The sequence below is a fragment of the Lycium ferocissimum genome, chromosome 1, assembly GCF_029784015.1.
Source record: "Lycium ferocissimum isolate CSIRO_LF1 chromosome 1, AGI_CSIRO_Lferr_CH_V1, whole genome shotgun sequence".
In the NCBI taxonomy this organism is placed as follows: domain Eukaryota; kingdom Viridiplantae; phylum Streptophyta; class Magnoliopsida; order Solanales; family Solanaceae; genus Lycium; species Lycium ferocissimum.
The window spans coordinates 3652178-3674283 of NC_081342.1; the positions used below are offsets into that span (position 1 = coordinate 3652178).

A 22106-nucleotide genomic window follows, 5' to 3' on the forward strand; every position below is an offset into this window, starting at 1 on the left:
TGAGATGAAAAGCCTTGTCAAGTAAACCTCTACTTCGTTGTCGTATCAATTGGCATTTTGAAAATTTGATTCAAGTCAAATATAGCCGAGCAACAGGAATAAAAACCGTTATTACATGTAAGAAAACAATGCCAATAGTTTCTTCATAAAAAAACAATGTCAATAGTTTGATACACATGTTGTGGTTCTGCTTTTCTTGATTTTCATCCTATGTGAGACATTAAATTGAGGAAACAAGGAGAAATAAGATGTAGCCCAAGGTAATTTATTTGTCAATTTAGTTGAACATTGTGAAGGAAAAAAGGAAAAAAAGCCAAAAGGAATGCATGTGGAAGTCTTGTTAGGTAGACTTGGTAGAGTTTTATAAAAAGGACAAGCTTTAAATCAATACACTAGCCATTTTGAGCAGCACAATGTGTTTGCTGCGGATCAATATGAGTACTGCTTCTGACTTTAGTCTCAATTCGGTATTTTTGACAGACTGCATATTGCACCCTCATAATTTAGCCATCAGATTATTTAAATAGGGCCGGCTAGAGGGTAAGGGCCCCAAATTTTGGGGGCCCCACTTTCTAATTATAGTATGTGTAGATGTTGGAGTATTTTTTTTTTTTTTTAAATGTATAGTGTAGAAACTATGAAATATTTACTCCTTCCATTCCAAAATAATTGGTATCTTTCACTTCTCAAGAGTCAATTTGATTAATATTAGAAGCTAAATTAGATTTGATTAATTCAATATATTAAAAGTTAGATATTCAAAAACTATATGAAAAGTACTGTAAGTTGCAATTTTTCTCATATCAATATGATGAAAAAATACATCTTAAAAATGTTGATAAAAATATATACAATTTGACTCTTTAGAAACGACATATGACAAGTATGTTGGGATGGAACAAGTATAAAAAGACTTTTTTTTTTTTTTTTGAAATTATGATTGATATTAGTGTTGAAAAAAAACTCATTTAGATCTTTACATTACCTCTGAATATAGATCTTTTTGGGTCATCTACATTTGTCATTGGAATAAATGATACAAAATAAATTAAGGCCTCGTATTGCAGTTTGGCTTTAGGCCACCAAATTTGTTGAGCCGCCCCTGTACTTAACTACCCCTTTTTTTTTTTCTTGGATGATGCAATTTAACTATCTTATATTTGTTAATATTCACTGCTTAGAAGTTGAATGGAAGCACCTTAAATATGCCTCAAGAATAGTTGGTAGAGGAATCAGTATGGAACTCATCGTTTTACTTAAAATGGCAGGCAATTTCTGATGGAAATGATTTTTGCTGCATGTTAAATGTAGAGCGTGCATAGGAATGGCATTGCATGTCGTGCTTTCTGCATATAGGCTGTTTTTAGTTGTGTCATGTAACAATAACATATCAACGAGGTTCTTAATTAACTGCTGCGTATTATTGAAATTTCAGGAAGTGAAAGCTGCTAGTATTAAGAACAACTAATCCTTCCCCAGCTGTCTGCGTGAATCAAAAGAGTGAAGCCCAACTTTTCCCTGATCTCAATGTTCATTGAATGTACTCTTATTTCGTTGTAGCTTGAGTGGGTCATGAGAAAGGTTGAACAAGCTTTCTCCGTTCATTATTTTTCAGTTGAATGCAATATCTTGAGATTATCATTTCAAAAGGTTGAAAAAGCGTCTCCTACAAGTTGAATCTTCCCTCTGCTACTTACATATATATGATGTTAGTGGTAATTTATTTCAATTTTAATGATATTTTAGTCAAAAGGAAAGGAAAAAGAAGTGGTATAATTATAAAATGATACATGGTGAAAGGAAGGAAACTTGAAACAATGCTTATCCCAGTAGTGTGCTTGTTGTTGGTAAGTTTCTATAAACTGTCAAATTCCTTTATATAAGGCTAGAGATTTAGTTTAAGAGCTGTACAGTGTCATCTTTTTAAAGTAGAAGCATTGTTAGAAAATTTATGTATATAAACTCAACTTACTTTTGCTGACCAAAATTTAATGGGTTAATACATAAAAAGAACACTAGAACTATCCATGTTTTGCAACTTATGAGTTGTTATTACTCGTGACTATAACACTTCATATTTAAAAGGGAAAAGGGTCAAATATATCCCTCTACTTTAGTTTATTTGCTAACTTTGCCCTCTATTAGCTAAAGTAGTCAAATATACCCCTCCCATTACAAGTTGGGGCCAAATATACCCCTACCATTAGCGAAGTTTCAAAAATACCCCTCATTTCTAACATATTCCCACATAAGCAAGTCTAGTCATTCGAATTGGGTGACATGGACGTCACATGACATTTAACTTATTCTATGTGGTGCCTATGTAGCAATTTTTTTAAAAACAATCCAGAAAATTGATTTTTTAAAAATAAATCTGAAACTTTTTTGTTTTAATAAAACCTGTTTTTTTAAATATATTCTCGAAAATTGCATATTTTAGTTAAAAAATCTGGAAAATGATTTTTTTAAAATCTAGAATACTATAAAGTATTTTTTTTTTTTTTTTAAAAGTGTCCTAATTTTTTTAAAATCTGGATTAATTTTAAAAATTATGAAAAACTGATTTAAAAAAAAAAAACATTTTCCAGATTTTAAAAAAAAGAAAATTCAATTTTCCAGATTTTTTTTAAGAATCGGGTTTTATAAAATAAATTAAAAAAATTAGATTTTTAATAAAAGCCATTTTTAACAGATTTGGTTTTAGAAAAATCAATTTTCCAGATTGTTTTTTAAAAAATTGCCACTTAAGCACCACATAGAATAAGTTAAATGCCATGCGGCGTCCATGTCACCCAATTCCAATGACTAGACTTACTTAGGTGAGAATGTGTTAGAAATAAGGGATATTTTTGAAACTTTGCTAATGGTAGGGGTATATTTGGCCCCAACTTGTAACAGGAGGGGTATATTTGACTACTTTGGCTAACAGAGGACAAAGTTAGCCAAAAAACTAAAGTAGAGGGGGTATATTTGACCCTTTTCCCTATTTAAAATCCCTTGGATAAACTGAGATAATGTGTGCATTTCACGTGCCATACACATGTCATTTAATCCAAGCGACATGACGTGCTATTTTCCTTAAAATATAGTGAGTGAAATGCAGGCATTATCTCCGCTCGTCATTACTCCCTCCGTCTCATAATAAGTGTCATCTTAGCAAAAAAAAAAAAATCATTTCATAATAAGTCTCATCTTAGAAAATCAAGATATAAATTGACTAGTTTTTTTCCAACTCTACCCTTAGACAAAAAATAGCAAGTTAAAGTAACTCTAAATGATGATTGGACAAGCCACATAGTAACTTGGTATTGTTGGATTCCCAATGTCAAAAGGATTACTACTTGTGCATGCTCTAATCAAAAGGAAAAAGTAATTTGTTTTTATTATATAGGGGTAATTTAGTAAACTTCACATTGTATTAATGATTTCTTAATATGTGTGTTTTTAGCTAAGGTGACACTTATTATAGGACGGAGGAAGTAATACTTTTTTATAGTGTTGGTCTTGGGTGAGCTAGGCACCAGTATGTGTATCGGGTTACCGTAATTAGACAAATAGAAATAAATCATTTACGAATTAGTATTTTTGTCTTCATTGAAATTTAAACCTAAGACTAGAAAATTCTTCTTTTACTTTGTTGATCACTAAACTACACTCTTGGGTGCACTTTTCTTAACGTAATTAGTACTTAGCAGCAAGGGCGGAGCCAACATACAGCTTGCGGGTTCGGCCGAACCCAGTAACTTTGGTTCAAATCATGTATTTGTCTTGAAAAATTTATTGAATAGGTATAAATTGTTAATTTAGAACCCAGTAACTTAACGAATTAGCATTCCAAACCCACAAGTTTCAAATTATGGCTTCGCCCCTGCTTAGTACCAAGTATTATCTTTGAGTTCCATTTATTTTAGTCTATTAAAGAAAGAAAAGAAAATAGCAAACCGACAAAATAGGAAAGGTGTATGTTTTGGATTGACAACGCATATGTAAAGGACATCCTTAAACCATATTGCTTTTGGATCTTCTTAGTCATTCTCCCTTATATTGCTTTTGGATCTTCTTAGCTATTCTCCCTTATATGTGCTGGATTCATAACAAGTATTTTTGTCTACTACATCATATAAAATGATCTAGCTGGGCATTGTTCCTACTTGATCATTCTTATGTTGTGCCTTTAGACCAAGTAAGAATAATGACTACCAGAGTTTTGGTCTAGCGGTCGGTAAGACTTCAATTCAACTTGTGATATGTGAGTTAGGTCCACGTCAAAAGGTTCGAATTCCGCCACAGAATACAGATAAAAGCTTGGTATTTAGTTAATTGGAGAAGAGTGGAGCACCCAAGGGTGAGCGACAGGATCAGTATCCACCGAGTTTTGAAACTTGCACCATTAACTTACGACAATTTCTTGGTTATCAAAAAAGGAGATCTAGCTTCTTTAATTAATCTTTTTCATGCATAGTATATAGTTTTGGTTTTTCCATACTGCTTATAGCTAATTGCGTATTTTGTTCTGAACTTGTTTTGGTGTTTCCTTGCTGCTAATTGATAATCACTAATTGTTTACTTTCTTCAGGACCATTGCCTTATTTTCCTACCCCTTTGGTCAACCAAAGGATGAATTAATCTTGGGATAATACAAATTTTCTTTTTGGAGTTGTCTCGTTTTTCCTGTAGAACAACGAACTTCGTCAGTCACATTGACATGAACTTCGTTTAAGAGGAGGGACCTATCTATTTAAAATAGATAGAAGTGCAAACTTTTGTCCTTTTTATTATTTCGAACAAGAATTACATTTGATATTGCAAATTGTTTTATTTGTTTCCAGTAGCGTGTCAAATTGTACTCCCTCTGTTCCAGTTTTTGTGCACACTTTCATTTTTAATTTTTGTCAGAAAAGAGAATGTTGATAGAATCATAAAAGAAAGAACGAGTCAGAGAATATCTGATTGGGACAACAAATTATGTGAGATTGGATGAATCATTTTACTTGATATTAATTAGCATTATCATTATTTTAATTTTTCTCAAAAATCTTGCATAAATTAAATATGTTAAGACGTAATATTACTTAAAGAACATTAGCATACTATTGGTATTCGTCATAAAGAAATATGGTCATTCCTGATCAAACATAATATAAAAAAGAAAAATATAGAGATTGTTGACCAGTCCCTGTGGTAGCTTCTTTACAAATTATCACAAACCCAAGTTATTAATTTGTCCAAATTTAGAGAACGTCTTTTTTCCTGAAGACTAAAATAAAGGACTATATATTTTAGAATACAAGGAATATTTCATTCCGAATTAAAACATAAGAAACTTCAGAGTTATAGAGTCAATCAATGAAAAAACTAGTTAAGACAGCATTATCAATACGATTATCTCAAATTAGACGGTCTAGATTAATGTCACAAAAATGGCAAAATACGGTTAATCAAAGTTGTATGGCTCAAAATCAAAATCGAAATTTAAACAAATGAAATTCATATGAAAAAGACCAATTAATTCACTGTAAAGAACTTGAGTTGTCACTATGGTGGGGGATTTAGAGAGTGTGGTTCATGAAAAAAAAAAAAACTCTATTGGCAATAGAATTGTTGCGTGTGATCAAACATAATGTATAAAATTGTTATTTGTTTGGATTGGGTGTTGTTGCAAACAATTAGGAATATTCTTTGGAGTTTTATATCTCAATTTTGGGTTTTTGACCTAATTCTATACAATAAAAAGTTTTATATGCAAATTGGATATATTAATTGCATGTTGTGACTAAATTTGTATATATTTTATATAAAACTCTTGCAACTTTTTGAAAACCCAAAAATCAAGCTAAAACAAATAAATGTTGTAATATTTTTGTCTATTAAAAGAATCCCAAAAAATTACTAATAAAATTCACAGCCCAAAAGTAATAAGTACTAGGTTTTCTTATCTCCTAGAAGGAATTCTCAAGATTAATATACAAATACCTTTGTGAGTTTTACAATCGCAGTCACAGACTCTTCTCCCATGCAAAGTGTGACTCAAAAAATTTGCAAACCAAATGGAATGGTACGCCTCCGTTCAACACCCAGGACGCAGCAAACTCGCAAAATATTCTCAAGTTCCATCAATTTCAATGCAAGATTCAATCTTGACAATTCCTACTCTACCAGTAGAACTCGTCACTGAAATCCTTTTAAGGCTTCCAGTAAAATCTCTCTTGCAATTTAGGTGCGTTTCAAAATCTTGGCTTGATTTACTCTCTAGTCCTGAATTTATCAAGTCCCATCTCAACTTATCAGCTAATAACAAGGACAACACTCACCATAGGCTCATGTTGAGTTATCCTTGTACGTACAATTTTAAGGATTGGTCTCTTAGGTCTTTACTTTATGAGTCTGATGTGATGGAGGCACCTGACTTGAAGTGGCCCATGAAAAACCCCCCAAACCCTTTTTGTTTTACGGATTCTGTCAACGGATTGATTTGTCTTATTGATGGGTCAAAAGATTTGTTTCTATGGAATCCATCCATTAGAAAGTACAAGAAATTGCCTGATTTTAGAACTAATTCGAGGGATGTTAGCCATTTCATATATGGTTTTGGATATGATGAGCCATGACGATTACAAGGTAGTGAGATATACTTACTGTGATGGTCATTCACATGATGTTGAGGTCAACATATATAGTCTAAAGAGTGATTCTTGGAGAAACATCCATTATCTTCGAGATGGGATGATATTCTCTCTTCCGGGTAAGTTTGTCAATGGGAAACTATATTGGGCTACGTTTTTCAATGGGGAACATCCTAAAAATAGCAATTGTCCTCTGTGTGAGGACCGTAACATAATTTCTATTGATTTGGTCGACGAGAAATTGGAAAAGGTGGAGCAGCCATCCTATGGAGAAGGAGATAATGATTTGCGACTAGGAGTGTTGGGCAATGATCTTTCTGTCTATATTAATAACGAGGGAAAACATGTATCTCTTTGGGTTATGAAAAAATGTTGGACAAAGATGTTTACCATCAAGTATGCTAATTATCCATCTTCGTATGCTCTTCCATTTTTCATGTCAAATAAAGGTGAAATTGTGGTTGGATTTAAATCAACTCTCATGATATACAATCCAAATGATGACTCGCTCCGTCCTGCGATTATTAAGTGTGATGGCTGGTGGTACGCGGAAATCTATGTTGAAAGCCTAGTTTCTCCTTTTTCCATCGGAGGGACTGCTAATGCAAAAAAAACACATGCGGACAAAGCTCAGATCAAGACAATCAAGTAAGAAAAAACTAGTAAGAGTTCTAATTTGTCCATTTTATCAAGTGATCAAATTCTATTTGTTATTTCAGCTACAGACAATGCATATGTAAATGGCGACATCCTTAAACCATATTGCTTGGGAATTATGTTAGTCATTCTCCCTTATATGTATTGGAATCATAAGAAGTGATTTTGTCTCCTACTTCATATAAAATGATCCAGCTGGGCATTGTTTCTCTACTTTATCACTGTTATGTTGTGCCTCTAGACCAAGTAAGAATAGACTACTAGAGTTTTGGTCTAGTGGTCGATAAGACTTCAATTCAACTTGTGATGTGTGAATTAGGTCCACGTCATAGGTTCGAAATCCGCCACAAAATACAGATAAAAGCTTGGTATTTAATTGGAGAAGAGTAGAGCGACAAGATTATTATCTACTTAGTTTCGAAACTTGCACCATTAACTTACTGGAATTTCTTGGTTATCGAAAAAAAAAAAGATCTAGCTTCTTTAATGAATCTTTTTCACGCATAGTATATAGTTTTTGGTGTTCCCGTATTGCATATAGCTAACTGTATATTTTGTTCTGAACTTGTTTTGGTGTTTCCAGACCGTCTTAACAACATTATGGGCCTAAAGCCAAACTTCAGAGAGAGACCCCTATTCCTTTTTAAAAGAAAGATCGTTATATATATTTTTATTTAAAGTCTACTTTTCGAGCTTTTTTAGATGTGAAGTCATTAATTACTGTTTTATAATTGATTTGTTCTAACAATTCCTTTTCAATTGATAATATAGCTAATACATTCAATCTATCTTAAGATATTGTTGATCTTAGATAAGATTTAGCAATTTTAGTTTTGAAAAACTTCTTTCAGCTGAGACAACTATTATAAAGTATATAAAATACATCTTTAAGAAAAAAAATGGGGCCCTAAAAAAGTTGGGGCCCCAAGCGATTGCTTTATTGGCCTTATAGTTTTTATTCCACCCCTGGGTGTTTCCTTGCTGCTAATCATTAATTGTTTACTTTCTTCAGGACTAATGCCTACCAAGTCGATCAACCAGAGGATGAATTAATCTTGGGATAATACATATTTTCTCTATCGGAGTTGTCTCGTTTTTCCAATAGAACACTCGAACTTTGAAGTCACGTTGACATGTTTAAGAGAGAGCAAACTTTTGTCATTTTTATTATTTCAAACAAGAATCCGATTTTATATAGCAAATTCTTTTATTTTGTATGTTGATTATCCATATTCGTATGCTTTTCCATTTTTCATGTCAAATAGTGCTGAAATTGTGGTTAGTTTGAATCAAAACTTTATGATATACAATCCAAACGATGACTCGCTAAAACCTGTGATTATTGACTATGATGGCTGGTGCCTGGTGGTACGCGGAAATCTACATTGAAAGCCTGGTTTCTCCTTTTTCCACAAGAGGGACTAGTGATGCAACAAAAAACACAGGCGACAAAAGCTCAGGTCAAGACAATCAAGTAACAAATAACTAGTAAGAATTTCACTATATACATAATACATCTTCCTCAAGTGATTAAATTCTATTTGTTTCATAAGAATTAAGTTAGTCTTCTACTTCAAACAAAATGATCCTGGGCATTATATTGTTTCTACTTGGAACACTGTTACGGTGTGCCTCCAGACAAAGTAAGAATTAATAATGACTACCAGGGACATCGAAGTCGTGGCTGATGAACGTGCTGATGACCCTTAGGTATAGCACTTCCATGGTTTGTTGTTTAATCTAGCTTCTTTTATTATGCCCCCAGTGTTTTAGTCTAGTGGTAAGACTCTAGCTTGTGATGTGTGAGGGTTAGGCGCACGTAACTTTGTTATAGTGGATAAAGGTAGAGGAGCAAGACCATTATATAGCGAGTTTCGAATCGTGTGCAATTGGCCCTCGCAAATTGATCTTTCAACAGTGACAACAAAATTAGAAAATGAATCTAACTTGATTAGCTAATATGAGAAATAGGTTTCTATAACCTTGAACCAAGCCCATGGCAGCAAACACTTAGCTTTTTTGGCAGGAAACACAGAGAATACGACTTTCTATTGTTTTTTTAAATTTATTTGAGAGAATACGACTTGGAACATTGGTTTCAGAAGGAATATCTCAATGACTGGGATGTTAACAGGGTTGCAGATTTTTTTGCTCAAATATGTCATCGAACTATCAGAAATGACTTATTTATGCCACTCGTCAATAGTTTGACTCATTTATACCATCGTTGTTACCAAAATGGCTCATCCATGTCATTTTTCATTAATGCCGGATATACAATACCATATGTGACACGTGACCTCCAATTAGAAGTCAATGTCGTTTAAAAACTAGCACGAATTTATGGGTCGGTTTTAGTTTAATTTAGGATTTAATTTGTGAGCGCAACATTATGATGTACAGTCCTACTTTGTATTTTAGAACTTTAAACGTTCATGGAAGACACAAAAGAAGGTACTAAGCATTAGAGTACTCCTGTTCAAGAACACAGAAACATGAGTTATTTACTGGTTGACATTATTGAATATTGAATCAACATCAAATTTCTACCGGAAAAATAAAAGGAATCAACATCAAACAAAGGTGAAATTTGTAAGATTTCCATAAAGAAGATGTCTGTGACTCTACAACTTGCCTAGTTTGACCTGTGATTTGATAAAATGCCAATTTGATCACTATTAGAGTATCTATATATATAAAAAAGGAGAGGTACAAGCAATGTGGTTAAGCCAAGTGGCAAGCTAATAACAAGCCACTCGGCAATTTTAGGACAAAATTAATAAACATTGTAATAAGACTTTTGAATTTGAATAAAAGATTAAAAAAAAATTGAATTTGAATGAAAGATAAAAAAATTAAATTTGAAATTAAAGATAAGACTCAATCTTCAAAAGTAGAGTATATTTCAAACTCTAAACAACACCATAGTCGGATGTTTATCCCTTTTTTCTTTTTTCCATAGTAATAATAATAATAATAATAATAATAATAATAATAATAATAATAATAATAATACAACAACAACAACAACAACCCAGTATAATCCCACATCGTAGGGTCCGGGAGGAGTAGAGTGTACATTAGACCTACTCCTACCAAGGTAGGGACGGCTGTTTCCGAAAGACCCTAATCAAGAAAAGCATAAAAGCATAAACAAGTCGATAATGCTAAGAAATTCAAAGCGACATGTAAAAGCAATAATATAAAATAAAATAATGCAAATAATAATAATAATAATAATGATAATAATAATAATAATAATATAATATTAATAATAATAATCTATATCTATATCTATATCTATATATATAAAATAGGAGAGGTATAAGCAATGTGGTTAAGCCAAGTGGCAAGCTAATAACAAGCCACTTGGCAATTTTAAGACAAAGCTAATATAAATTGTAATACGTAAAAGTTTTGAATTGTTTAATTTGAATTGAAAATATATGTAGATGTATTTGAATTTGAAAATATTAGACATTTGGAGTAAAATTAGATTTCATTAGTTTTAAACTAAAACCCACGGCTAAAGAGTTCTAAATGAGCTAAATGAACTCTTATTATTGCCATAACTTATCCTATCAGATATTATAAAATATATATCTATACAATTTTTGAAGATTTTTTTTTTTTTCGCATTGCATTCTCCATTATTCTTTGATTTGAATTAAAAGATAAACTTTTTAAATATAACAGATTTAAACCTCCTACATTTATGATCACGATAACATCCGCTTCTACCAAAAAAGAAAAAAAAAGAGTTAATAACTATGGCTTATCAGAACTTATTTGAATAAAATCAAAAAAAAAATGTTGGGTTATAATGCAGATGTATGTGCAAAAACTTTAATATATATGGTTTAACAATAAATTAAGGTTTAACATTTAAATTGAAGCTATCCAAATCAAATTTCATTATAAGTGATAAGATTCTATAATTTATCAATAATTTTTCATTTTGTACTTTTATTTACTGAATTGCAATTATTGTATAGTTTTAAAATGAAACTAAAAGTTATCCAAATCAAATCTATATATCTACATTTATTCGTTTATATACCTATAAATTTATTGACTATTATAAAACTGATTTTTGGAACTAACAAATGAATGAATAAAGCAAAGAAGGTTAGGAGAAGGTTAAAAAAACAAGGATAAGGAAGGGTAATGACGTCTCCATTTAGTATTAAAAAAATTGAATTTATCTCATCGGTTCCTAGTATTTTTCTCAACTCAAATATATAAATTATAAGATAAGGATCTTTTGGAATCCTATCTAACAAATTGATATGATATTTGAATTTGAATTTAAATGAAATTTGAGTTGGAATGAAATTTCAATTTCTCAACCTCTTCTATATATACCAGACTTTTTCCTCCTCCAACTCTATTCGTGAATTTTAGATTTACTGCACTATTCATATTCTTCATTTCTTAGAAACTTAATCAATTTTAATGTTTTCATATTTTTTATATACAGATGGGTGATGTACGTATTGTAGAAAAGGATGTTACAGAACCATTCTTTCTATACTCGCTATATCCAGAACCGGACTCAAGTAAGTAGTGTTCTTCAATGTAATTATGGTTTTGTTCGTTGGATTTTTGATAAAAATGAATACATCGATTACGTAAAACGTAAAATCACTTTCTTATTAAAACAATTAATTGGCCGAGTTGGCACTTTTTAAGGCTAAATTTTGTTACTATTTTTAAATTATATTTTTATTAACACTAAAATAATAATGTTTGTTCCAAATGTTTGTCTGATGTTTAATTTTGTGTATGGACAGACATTATTCAAATCTATTTGTGTAGATTTTTTTTTTATTTGGTCATGAAAGATTTACTCTAAATTTCGCTCTTCAAGAGAAATATATACGGATCCGAAGATCTTTGTGATGGACGAAGATGTACAACGAATACTTTTTTTTGATTCCATAGAAGATGAAAATTGCATCTCTTATTTATGTTTTTAAAAATTGAATTTCATATTGTTTATAAGGTTAGATGCTCTTCTCTCGCCTTAATTTCTATTCATTTATTATTATTTCTTAAAGCTTGCTCTACACTTTCAGGTATTCGTTGCATATTTAATTTTTAACCAACTCTCTTTATTTTTGAACTTTTGTTTATTCTTTTTTTCTCTCCAGATTTTCAAGAAATTGTTGGATAAATATAATTCATAAAACATTTTCAATATGCTAATTCATTACTAAGGTTGATCCTTGGGAATCCAAGCATTAGCCTTTTATCATCTTTAATGTTCTTCATAAATTCAATACTAAAATCACCAATTTAAGGAAAAGAAAACAATAAAGAATGTAATTTAAGTCTCTGGCATTAGCCAATAAGGATTAAAGAATATTTCCTCTCAAAAATATTTGGGCAAAGAATGTTAAAACAAGTGAGTAGCAAGTACTATAAAAGTAAAAGAAAACATTGCATGTGCAATAGATAAGAAAATAAATTAAGACATTCGGATTAGAAATTGCAATAATTTGATGATGAACATATAATAAAACTATTGTACTCTTTTCACCGTATGTTTATTGATTTGGTTTTCACATTTACATTCCTTCTTTCTATTATTTTTTTCAACGGGAATGGGCTTAACATTATTTGAAATTTCGAAGGTAAAGAAAAAAAATTTAATAATAATAGAAAATTATGTTTTTTTTTTGTGAATGTATATGATAATGGACTTCAACATAATTTACATGTACAAATGCTTAAAGAATTATTACTAAAAAATCAATTAGTATATCTTATTTAAATATATTGTGCTTATTTTTTATTTATCAATTTAAAATGTGTAATTCTAGGTTTTCTAATTACAAATTTTTGTCAATTGCTTAAGAACACCCCCCCCCCCCCCCTTTTTTTTTTTTTTTTTTTTTTTTTTTTTTTCTTATTCAATAGAATTGAAATATTTTTCTCCTTTACTATGTGCAGGAATATATGACAAGAGATCTAATAAGTTTCAATAAAATATATTTATATATATGTGTATGGGTGATGATATTTAACCAAATGACTTATTTTAAAATCACATGGCAAGTTTTGAATAATCTAGACGGGCAATGGAATAACATGGAGTATAGTTCTTGAATACACACGAGCATATAATTTTTTTTTTTTTGTTATAAGGATGGTATTTTTTGATAGAAGTTATATCTTGCGCATATATTTTTGGGTGGATTTGCAATCAAATCCAATATGTAAGTTTGCTTCCAAATCACATCATTCTATTAAATTTCCAAAAATAATAATAATAATAATAAAGAAGAAGAAGGATGCCAAATTAGATATATGAAGAATTTACGGTCACTTATTTGGTGAAGTGATACAAAGTAAAATGCGCTACTATTTGATGGTCCAAATTGTAAGAGAATAAGTAAAATAGTACTGAAACATTGTGATATCATGCAAATTGGGGTTGTGGGGGAAAAGAGGGGGGGGGGGGGGGTTGTGAGGGCGATTAGATGATGTTATTTATTGAGAAAATGGTAAAAAAAAGAAAAAAAAAAAAAAGAAGAAGAAGACTGAATGAGTTATAGCTCATACTTCACTCAAAATGTTTGCCTAATCTTAGTACTTCTAAGACTATAAGATTTATTAGTATTGAAAGATAATTATTTTCAATCATATTATGATGAAAAAATTATATTACGAACAAGAGTGTATGACCGAAGACTTAATAAATAGAACCAAAAATAAAAAATTCGGATATAAATGAATTCAAGTACCACATTAAAAATTGAAAATATACATTAATTTTTAATGCAGGCAACTCTAAAACATAGCTTTCATAAGTTCCTTTGCTTTCAAAAATAACATTTAGAGTGAGTTACTTAACTATAGTTTTGTCAAATAAACCTTTTCTTTTGTAATGATATGATTTTTATGTCGTAGATCAATAATTAATCAGGATTGTATGATGAACAAAGTTAATCATAATAAGATTTAGAGTTTATTAAATTAATATAATCTACTGTGTTCAAATAAGTAATATTATAATTTAATATTTCACAAATTTCTTTAAATATGTCAATGTATAGAATAGTTTTTTTTATTATATCAAATAAATAAGATAATAATTTTCTATGATTAGTTTCATTTGATACCCACCGCGCATCGCGCGGGTACGAATACTAGTTAGTAGATAAAATGATTTATTTCACATCAGGAGTCGGCACACGAAATTTAAGATGATTTCTTCAAATTACTCTCCATTAATTTCTAAGTTGATAATTTGTGAATCATTAGATATAAAATAAGACATCTGTTTAGTAAGACTAAATGATTTTCGAAAGGATCAGCTTTAATGAAGAGTTATAGGGGAGCATCAATCGAAATCCTCTAATTTGACCTGTTTGTAAACGACGCAGCTGTGTTTAGCGGGAAGGAATATATTTTTCAATTTTCTCATATTTTGTTGTTTTTTCTTGGAAAACAAGTTTCTTAAAAATAAAGAAAATGACTTAACTAGTGGACAACTCCATAAATGTCATTCCAAGAATCCAAATTCATTATCTCATCCCCATCCTTAACACCCGCAACTCCCACCCAACTACCCACCCTCGTAATTTTTTCCTAGATTACATTTAAATGATGTTTGAAATAATATTTTTTTCTCATTTACCAAATAGGAAAAATAAGTAAGAAAATATTTTGCTTCCTACCAAGCACACCCTACATTTAGGAGTGTATTCCTGATGTGGTTTGACTCGGTTTTTACTTAAAAGAAAACCAAATCAACTAAATCCGTTTTTTAATATTATTAAACCAAACTAAACCAATATAGTGTAAATTCTGCCAGTTTCGGTTTTATCGGTTTTTGCGGTAATATTTTGTTTTGCCAAATAATCAAAAATAAAGTAGACAAGTTCTCCGCTCGCAATAACATTTTTCGAGACGCAAATAAATCAAGCAGATAACATAGTTCCACTCCAACACAAACATTATTTTATCTGAATTGTTTGCCCTGGTCAATATAGAGAGACACATAAGAATCTAGCCTAATATAATCAACAAGATTATGCCGGAGACTTAGGAAAATGATTTTTCCTTGTGAAGGAACACAAGAGAGAGAGAGAACGAATAGAAATTTTGATAAAAATGATAAATGGTAAGGCACACGTTTGAGCTTCTATTACAAGCAACTAAAGATTGTTTTTGTCCCATTTTATCGTACATAAAATGCACCTATGAAAACAAGAAGCTAACACACAACACAAGAAGACAGACGCAAGTTTACATTAATTGGCGTAAAGAGGAAATGGGCCGCAACTTTTGTTTCTATAAATATGGGCTGTTTAGGCAAAAAAGAAAACTAAATGGATATCCACATCTAACAACAAAGGGAGAATAGCCTATATATACATAAGAATAGGGTATATTTACAAAATATGATGATACTTTTCAGTTTACAAAACATATCAATAGATTTCTTACAAAATATATACGAAAATTTTCGCTCAAATTTTGTGTATGAAAACTGTATGAAATGTGTATATCTCGCTCAAAGCTTAAAATTTTCGCTCAGAGTTTTGTATATGAAAAATATATGAAATGTGTATATCTCACTCAAGACTTAAAAATTTTGCTCAAATTTTCATGTATGAAAAGTGAAACATTTATGAAATATGTATATCTCACTCAAGGATCAGCATGTTTGGTTTTTGGAAATTTAATACAACTACAAAACATTATATACAACTTTCATACAATATTTATACAAATTTAATACAACAACATAGAAAACTTAAAAAACACCTTTCTGAAACATAAGTCATGATTCTACCATCATTCATACGGTTTTATGCTTTACATAATTCACGATTCTATCTTTATTCATACAATTCATTACCTAATCTCCTAAGAACTAAACTATTAATAGCAACAATAATTAGAAAACTTTTCAGAAACTAATTCAAATACCTAATCATGTAAAACCTAAAAACATAAACACGAACTAATTATTCAACAGATTCGGCAATTATCCCCCAACTCTCTGTTATTTTCATAGTTTGTTCTCTCATCGGAGCTACGGTGGCTGCCGACGCACCAGCACCGGCGTCTGCTTCCCGCCGGATCTATCTCACCGTCGTTCGCTGCCAGTTTTGCCGTCACTGTCGTTGCTTTCCTCATCGAATCTGCTCTCAGGAACTAAAGTTTTGATAATTAAAGACAGAGATGATTTGGTTTCACCGTTTGCATTTTAGTTTCCTAGATCTTTTGTGTGGTTCTGCAGCGTGTATATGATGAATATGATAGATTAGGAAGTTCTTCGTTTATGTATATTCTATGAATTTCTTCTCTGTTATGGATTTTTAGGTGTCCGAGAGTAGCTTTTTGATATCGGCTCTGTGTATTGAATTTCCGCCCATAATATAGTGGCTTTTAATATTTTCAGATCTGGTATGTTTTGTAATTAAGTTGGTATATTTTGTAAATAAGGAAAAATATCCTTATATTTTGTAATACAGGATCTTAACAAGTATTACTATGTCATTTTCCCAACAAATATTTATATATACTTATAAAAAATTATAAATCATATATCATATATCTATATATCTATAAAAGGAGGACATAGGCCCGGTGACGTGGCACTCTCTGGAGCAAGGAATGTTATTTTTCTTTTTTCTCAATTTTTTTTCTCCTATTTTTACGTCTTTTTGCTCTTACAAAAAAACTAAACAATCACTTCTCAAAATCCGAAAAGCCACCTCTTGAATTGATTTAATTACACCTTCATTCTCTCACCTCCCACGTCTCTTCTAAAAGCCTCTTTGTAACCAAACCCAGATTCCAATTTTCACTAACTATAAGTCCTTTTTTTCTACATGATGCATGCTTTGTCTTTTTACATATTGATTTGCTTTACCATTTTTGTATGGTGATTTTCTTTAAAGGTAATTAATCTTGAATTTGATATCTTTTCTTTATTGTTGCCAAAATGTCTTAAGCATAAAACATTACTTTGTGGCCTTTGCTCTCCGCTTTAAATTTCGATTCTATACATTACCTGCTTTACTATTTTATTTGTTTAAATGTCGTTTCTTTTCTTGAATGTGTTATTAGTTCGCTAAATAGTGATTTATCATTTTCCCCCGCATTCCTATCAACAATGATAACGCTGAAGCATGCATTTTTCAGAATGATAAAATTTTGTTTTATTTTTTATAATTGGTTTTGAAATTTTATATCCTCGCACATGACTAGCAGAAATAGAAAACATATTCTAGGAAATTCCTAATCGGGAGAGGGTGGTGAGGCAAACATAGAGATAGGATTTAAACCAAGTCGTGTTGTGGGACCGAAAGATTATAACTAAAATCATTTGCTTATCTTTCTTTCTTTTATTTTTCTATTTTCATTCTTTCTTTTTTGAATTTATTGATGAGAGTTTGAGAAAGATCTTCGGAGAATAAAATCAAAGTACTACAAGAATTCTTCTTTAGTGGCAACTAATTAAAGTCGAACACAAGCTCCAAAAGTCACCACAAAGACATTTAGTGACGATTGAAGTGTCTTTTTGTCATTCTACAGTAACTCTCCATTATTCAACCAAAAATCTTTTTTTCTTTTGCCTTTTTATATGGAACATTGACACAATACAATTCAAACTTTTTTTGGCTTTGATTTTACCAATTCACGGAGAAATTCTCCAATATCTATATAAAGATGATCATGTATTGTAAAAAGGTAATATGACTCTCTCTATTTGTCTACATTCACTTGCTTTCTTGAATTCTTTTGCTTTGTGTATTCCTTTATTTAGATGAAGTGTTTGTTTCATTTTTCTTAATTATCAAGGTATAGTAAAAGAATCGGTCACTTTTGAACTTTGAAAGAGGCGATGTGGTACCTCTCTCGGATCAGGACACACATTTACCTTTTTCCTCAAATTTTAAATTCCCCACATCACAACCCCCCACTCCTCGGACCTATTTTTTCTATTTATATGCTATGTAAGAAATCCCAAAAGTCACTTCTTAAATTTTGTTAATTACACCTCATCTAAAGGTCATCACTTGGAGATAGATACACAGTTGATACCAGATCTGGTTAAGCTTAAAGAGCAGGAAAGCAAGGTTATGGTGGTATGGCAAAGCTTTGTAATTCAACATTTTATGTTAATATGTTTCCATTTCATTAAATTTCTGAAGTCCTTCAATTAGTTAATGATCAGTCTTGAACTTAAACACATGTCTCAACAACTGGCTATGGGAAGGTTCCTCCAACGTACATTTGCTGCAATAATACCAAAGAGAAATTGCAAAAAAACTCTACATTTTTTTCTTCAATCGGATGGATTTAATTTCAATGCTAACTTAAGTTTTTTTGGAATCACATATGGTCGCTTTGATAAATTTCTCAAGTCTGTCTCTCTCCTAACCAACAAAAAAATCCTATGGAATAGTTCAGGCTCTCTCTAGCTATTTTACTTTATTGATATCTTTTTTCATGCAAATATTTTGAAGACTGATTATTCCTTAGAGATCTTTTTTTTTTTTTTCATCTTGCATTAAAAACTTTAATGGTAATCAGGATTTCAACTGTCGTAAGTCTTCCACAATGTGCAAAACTGTTAGAATTATAATGTCTTCTACTGTATTGAAATATAACATATACTTGGTATTTTTATTGTTCAGAAAATGGTTATGGTAGGTTCTCCTGGTTTACATTCTTATCCTGTGCTTTGCAAATACAGAATATCTGGGCAAATAAAAATGAAGACAATCTGGAAGGCTGTATAGAATTGAACTGAGGAATATTGATACTGAAAGTTATCATAGTTCTCTATGAATGAATAATGTGTGCTGATAATCATACCATAATGCAATTGCAAGTTGTCGCCACACTTGCTAGATGAGACCGATGTAACTGTGCTTTAATGTTGAATTGTATTTGAATCTCACCATATCTGTTGAAGCAATGTTGGCAGATAGTCTCTTAAGTTCCTGAAAACAATCCATGAAGAAGCAGTGAATCACCTGTTTTGGGTCTTGAGGAAGCAGGTGTCATTTAAAGCAACGTTTTTTTCTTCTTTTTGGTGTTTTCCCCCCCTTGGTGCATGAGGTCAAAAACCTTGGAGCGATTTGATAATAGCATTCAAGAGCAACATTAGTTTAGGGTATTGAAGTAATGAAATGCTAGAACAGAAAGTAAACTCTATTTTGTTTTGAGATGATAGTATTGGAGATAAGAAGATATATATCACAGGCCCACTGTACATCATACAATGAACTTTTGCATAGTAATGTTACAAATTTTTCCCGTATTATGTTTTTTTAAAATTCATTTTCCCTCTTATATTTATATTTTATCCATATCCCTCATGTTTTTGCTGATATCTGCAGACTTAGTTTCCTGCAAAGGTCGGTATCGATGCCAGAGAGAAGGTAAGACATCGGCTATATCTTGATCCATAAATTGTCCAGTGAGAAAATAAGATTATTAGGCGCGTGTTTTTATGTATAAGATATGTTTAGTCATTTATATTGTTGTTGGTCAATGAGGTGTCTGCATTGCTTTTTGTAGAAGATAGAATGCATTTGCCTCCATTTCAAGGTGAGAAGAAATAGTGACGTTCCAGTCTATTGCAGGTGCCACTGCGGAAGTTGAACTTAAGCCAATGATAGAGATAAGATACCTTTGTATAAACATTGTTATTTAAATCAAATTCGCATTTACAACCACATCTTTTGACCATTCGTTTCCTTTATTCCTATGGTTAAGGGAGTGTTGGAATTAAGAATACGTTAGCACATTAAATTTGTCGGTGCAGATTTGTTAATTGATTCTTTTTTTCCTTTTGTGAATTATGTTTAGATATTAAAAAATTGCACGGAAATAAAATAATGATATTCTTAATTGCTTATCACAATAACGATTGCTTTAAAAATTATAATTGTAAAAGAATCTATTTTTCAGAAAATGATCTTAACTTTTTACAAGAAACGATCTTTAAATTATTTGTATTATTCGGATATTACATGCGTAAGCTTGATAAGGCCGTTCATGACCGCGCGAAGCGCGGGTGAATTACCTAGTATGTGTATATTTGCATGGTTGGTTCGTTTCATTCGGGGTACTTTTGTTCCATACCAAACTAAACCAAACCTAAGTCAGGTTTTCTTTTTCCAGTTTCCAGAGAGCCATTTTGTTCTGCCCAAATGGAAAAAATAGAGATGAAGGCTCCCATCAACACCCAAAACAGAGGAAACACATAAAACATTCTCAATTTCCATCAACTTCCATTCAAGATCCAAGTTTGACAATGCCTATTCTTCAACCAGAACTCATCACTGAAATCCTCTTAAGGGTTCCAGTCAAATTCCTTTTGAAATTCAGGTCTGTTTCAAAATCTTGGCTTGCTTTAATAATTAGCCCTGAATTTATCCAGGAACATTTTAGTGTATCTGCTGATAACAAGGAATGCACTCACCATAGGCTCATGATGAAAGTGGATCAACCTAATAACAATCTTAAGGACTGTTCTCTTAGATCTTTGCTTTATGATGAATTTGTTATTGAGGCATCTACCTTTGATATCCCAGGAGAAATTCCAGTGAATCTTTCGGGGTTGTGGGGTCTGTAAATGGATTAATTTGTCTTGATGGTGGGACAAGACACTTGTTTCTATGGAATCCAACAATTAGAAAGTGCAAGAAATTGCCATATTATATACGTAGATTGAAGAGTAATACCGAAGCCATATATGGTTTTGGATATGATGAATTCCATGATGATTATAAGGTAGTATGTATAATTTCAATTACCAGCATGGTAGTTTGCCTCTTCTTGAGGTCAAAGTATATAGTTTAAAGAGTGATTCTTGGAGAAGTATGGAGGATTTTGAGGATGGGGTGCGCTTCAGGAATTCGGGTCTGTTTTTAAATGGGAAACTTCATTGGACTACTTCTTGTGGTCTTGGCGAGCATAGTCCTCGAGGGCCTCGGGGCATCGTCTCTATTGATATGGTTGATGAGAAATGGGGAAAGGTAGAGCCGCCTTGCCGTGGAGAAGAAGAGTTTTTTTTTTTGCACTAGGAGTGTTGGGAACTAACCTTTCTGTACTCTGTAGGAACAACCTCACTCACATAAATTTGTGGGTTATGAAGGAGTATGGGGTTAAAGAGTGTTGGACAAAAATGTATACCATCAAATGTCCCAGTGATCTTGAGACTTGTTTTCTTTCCCCTTCATGTTACATGTCAAAGAAAGGTGAAATTCTGGTTGTTTGTGGAACATATCGGATGATACACAATCAAGAGGATACACCATTGGTTATCAAAAAGATATACAATCCAAAGGATGATTCGATTAGATATGCAGCGGTTACAAACTTACGCATAACGGAAATCTACATTGAGAGCCTTGTCTGTCCTCTTCCACAAAACCAACCAAGGATTTTTCAAAAACGAAGGCTGCAGATGCTCAGATGATTGGCAATTGTGTAACTAATAATTTGTAAGTTCCACTTTATACATGTCACGCAAGTGCGGTTCAATTCTTCTTCTTTTGTCAAACATAGAATACATTGCATGTTTAAGGGACATCTGGTGTCTTCAACACTCAAAAGTAAATAACGTTGGAAATTTGTTCTTTTTTCAAGCAGCGTTTAAGGGAATGTGCCATACCTCTAGTGTGAGGGACATGAAAATCATGCCAGGCGAATGCACCAATAAAACTAGGCATAGCCTTGCTGAGTTAATTGTTTGATCTTGGTTTTTCATTGCTTGATATTTTCTGTCACTATCTTTTCATCATTTTAGTTATTTGGTCTGTCAAAGGTTGAAGTTCTTCCAATTTA

General features: G+C 31.6%; 2 protein-coding genes across 2 annotated transcripts; both read left to right on the forward strand.

The window, feature by feature from the left end:
• The first annotated feature begins 6047 nt into the window (after positions 1 to 6047).
• LOC132061124 (F-box/kelch-repeat protein At3g23880-like) lies at positions 6048 to 7275 on the forward strand. Its single transcript, XM_059453993.1, has 2 exons — positions 6048 to 6566; positions 6619 to 7275. Exons 1-2 carry the CDS (start codon positions 6048 to 6050, stop codon positions 7273 to 7275), a joined length of 1176 nt encoding a protein of 391 aa, XP_059309976.1.
• A 13296-nt stretch (positions 7276 to 20571) lies between these two features.
• On the forward strand, positions 20572 to 21738 carry LOC132061134 (uncharacterized). The gene is made up of 3 exons (XM_059454000.1): positions 20572 to 20884; positions 21051 to 21295; positions 21415 to 21738. Exons 1-3 carry the CDS (start codon positions 20572 to 20574, stop codon positions 21736 to 21738), a joined length of 882 nt encoding a protein of 293 aa, XP_059309983.1.
• The last annotated feature ends 368 nt before the right edge of the window (positions 21739 to 22106 follow it).

Excerpts from the sequence above, each read along its gene's own strand:
- LOC132061124 (XM_059453993.1), top strand. The coding sequence starts at position 6,048 with ATGGAATGGTACGCCTCCGTTCAACACCCAGGACGCAGCAAACTCGCA. Across the intron at positions 6,567-6,618 it reads TTAGAACTAATTCGAGGGAT|GTAGTGAGATATACTTACTG; the intron begins GTTAGCCATTTC and ends GACGATTACAAG.
- LOC132061134 (XM_059454000.1), top strand. The coding sequence starts at position 20,572 with ATGCCTATTCTTCAACCAGAACTCATCACTGAAATCCTCTTAAGGGTT. Across the intron at positions 20,885-21,050 it reads GAATCTTTCGGGGTTGTGGG|GTAGTATGTATAATTTCAAT; the intron begins GTCTGTAAATGG and ends GATGATTATAAG. Across the intron at positions 21,296-21,414 it reads TTGATGAGAAATGGGGAAAG|GAGTATGGGGTTAAAGAGTG; the intron begins GTAGAGCCGCCT and ends TGGGTTATGAAG.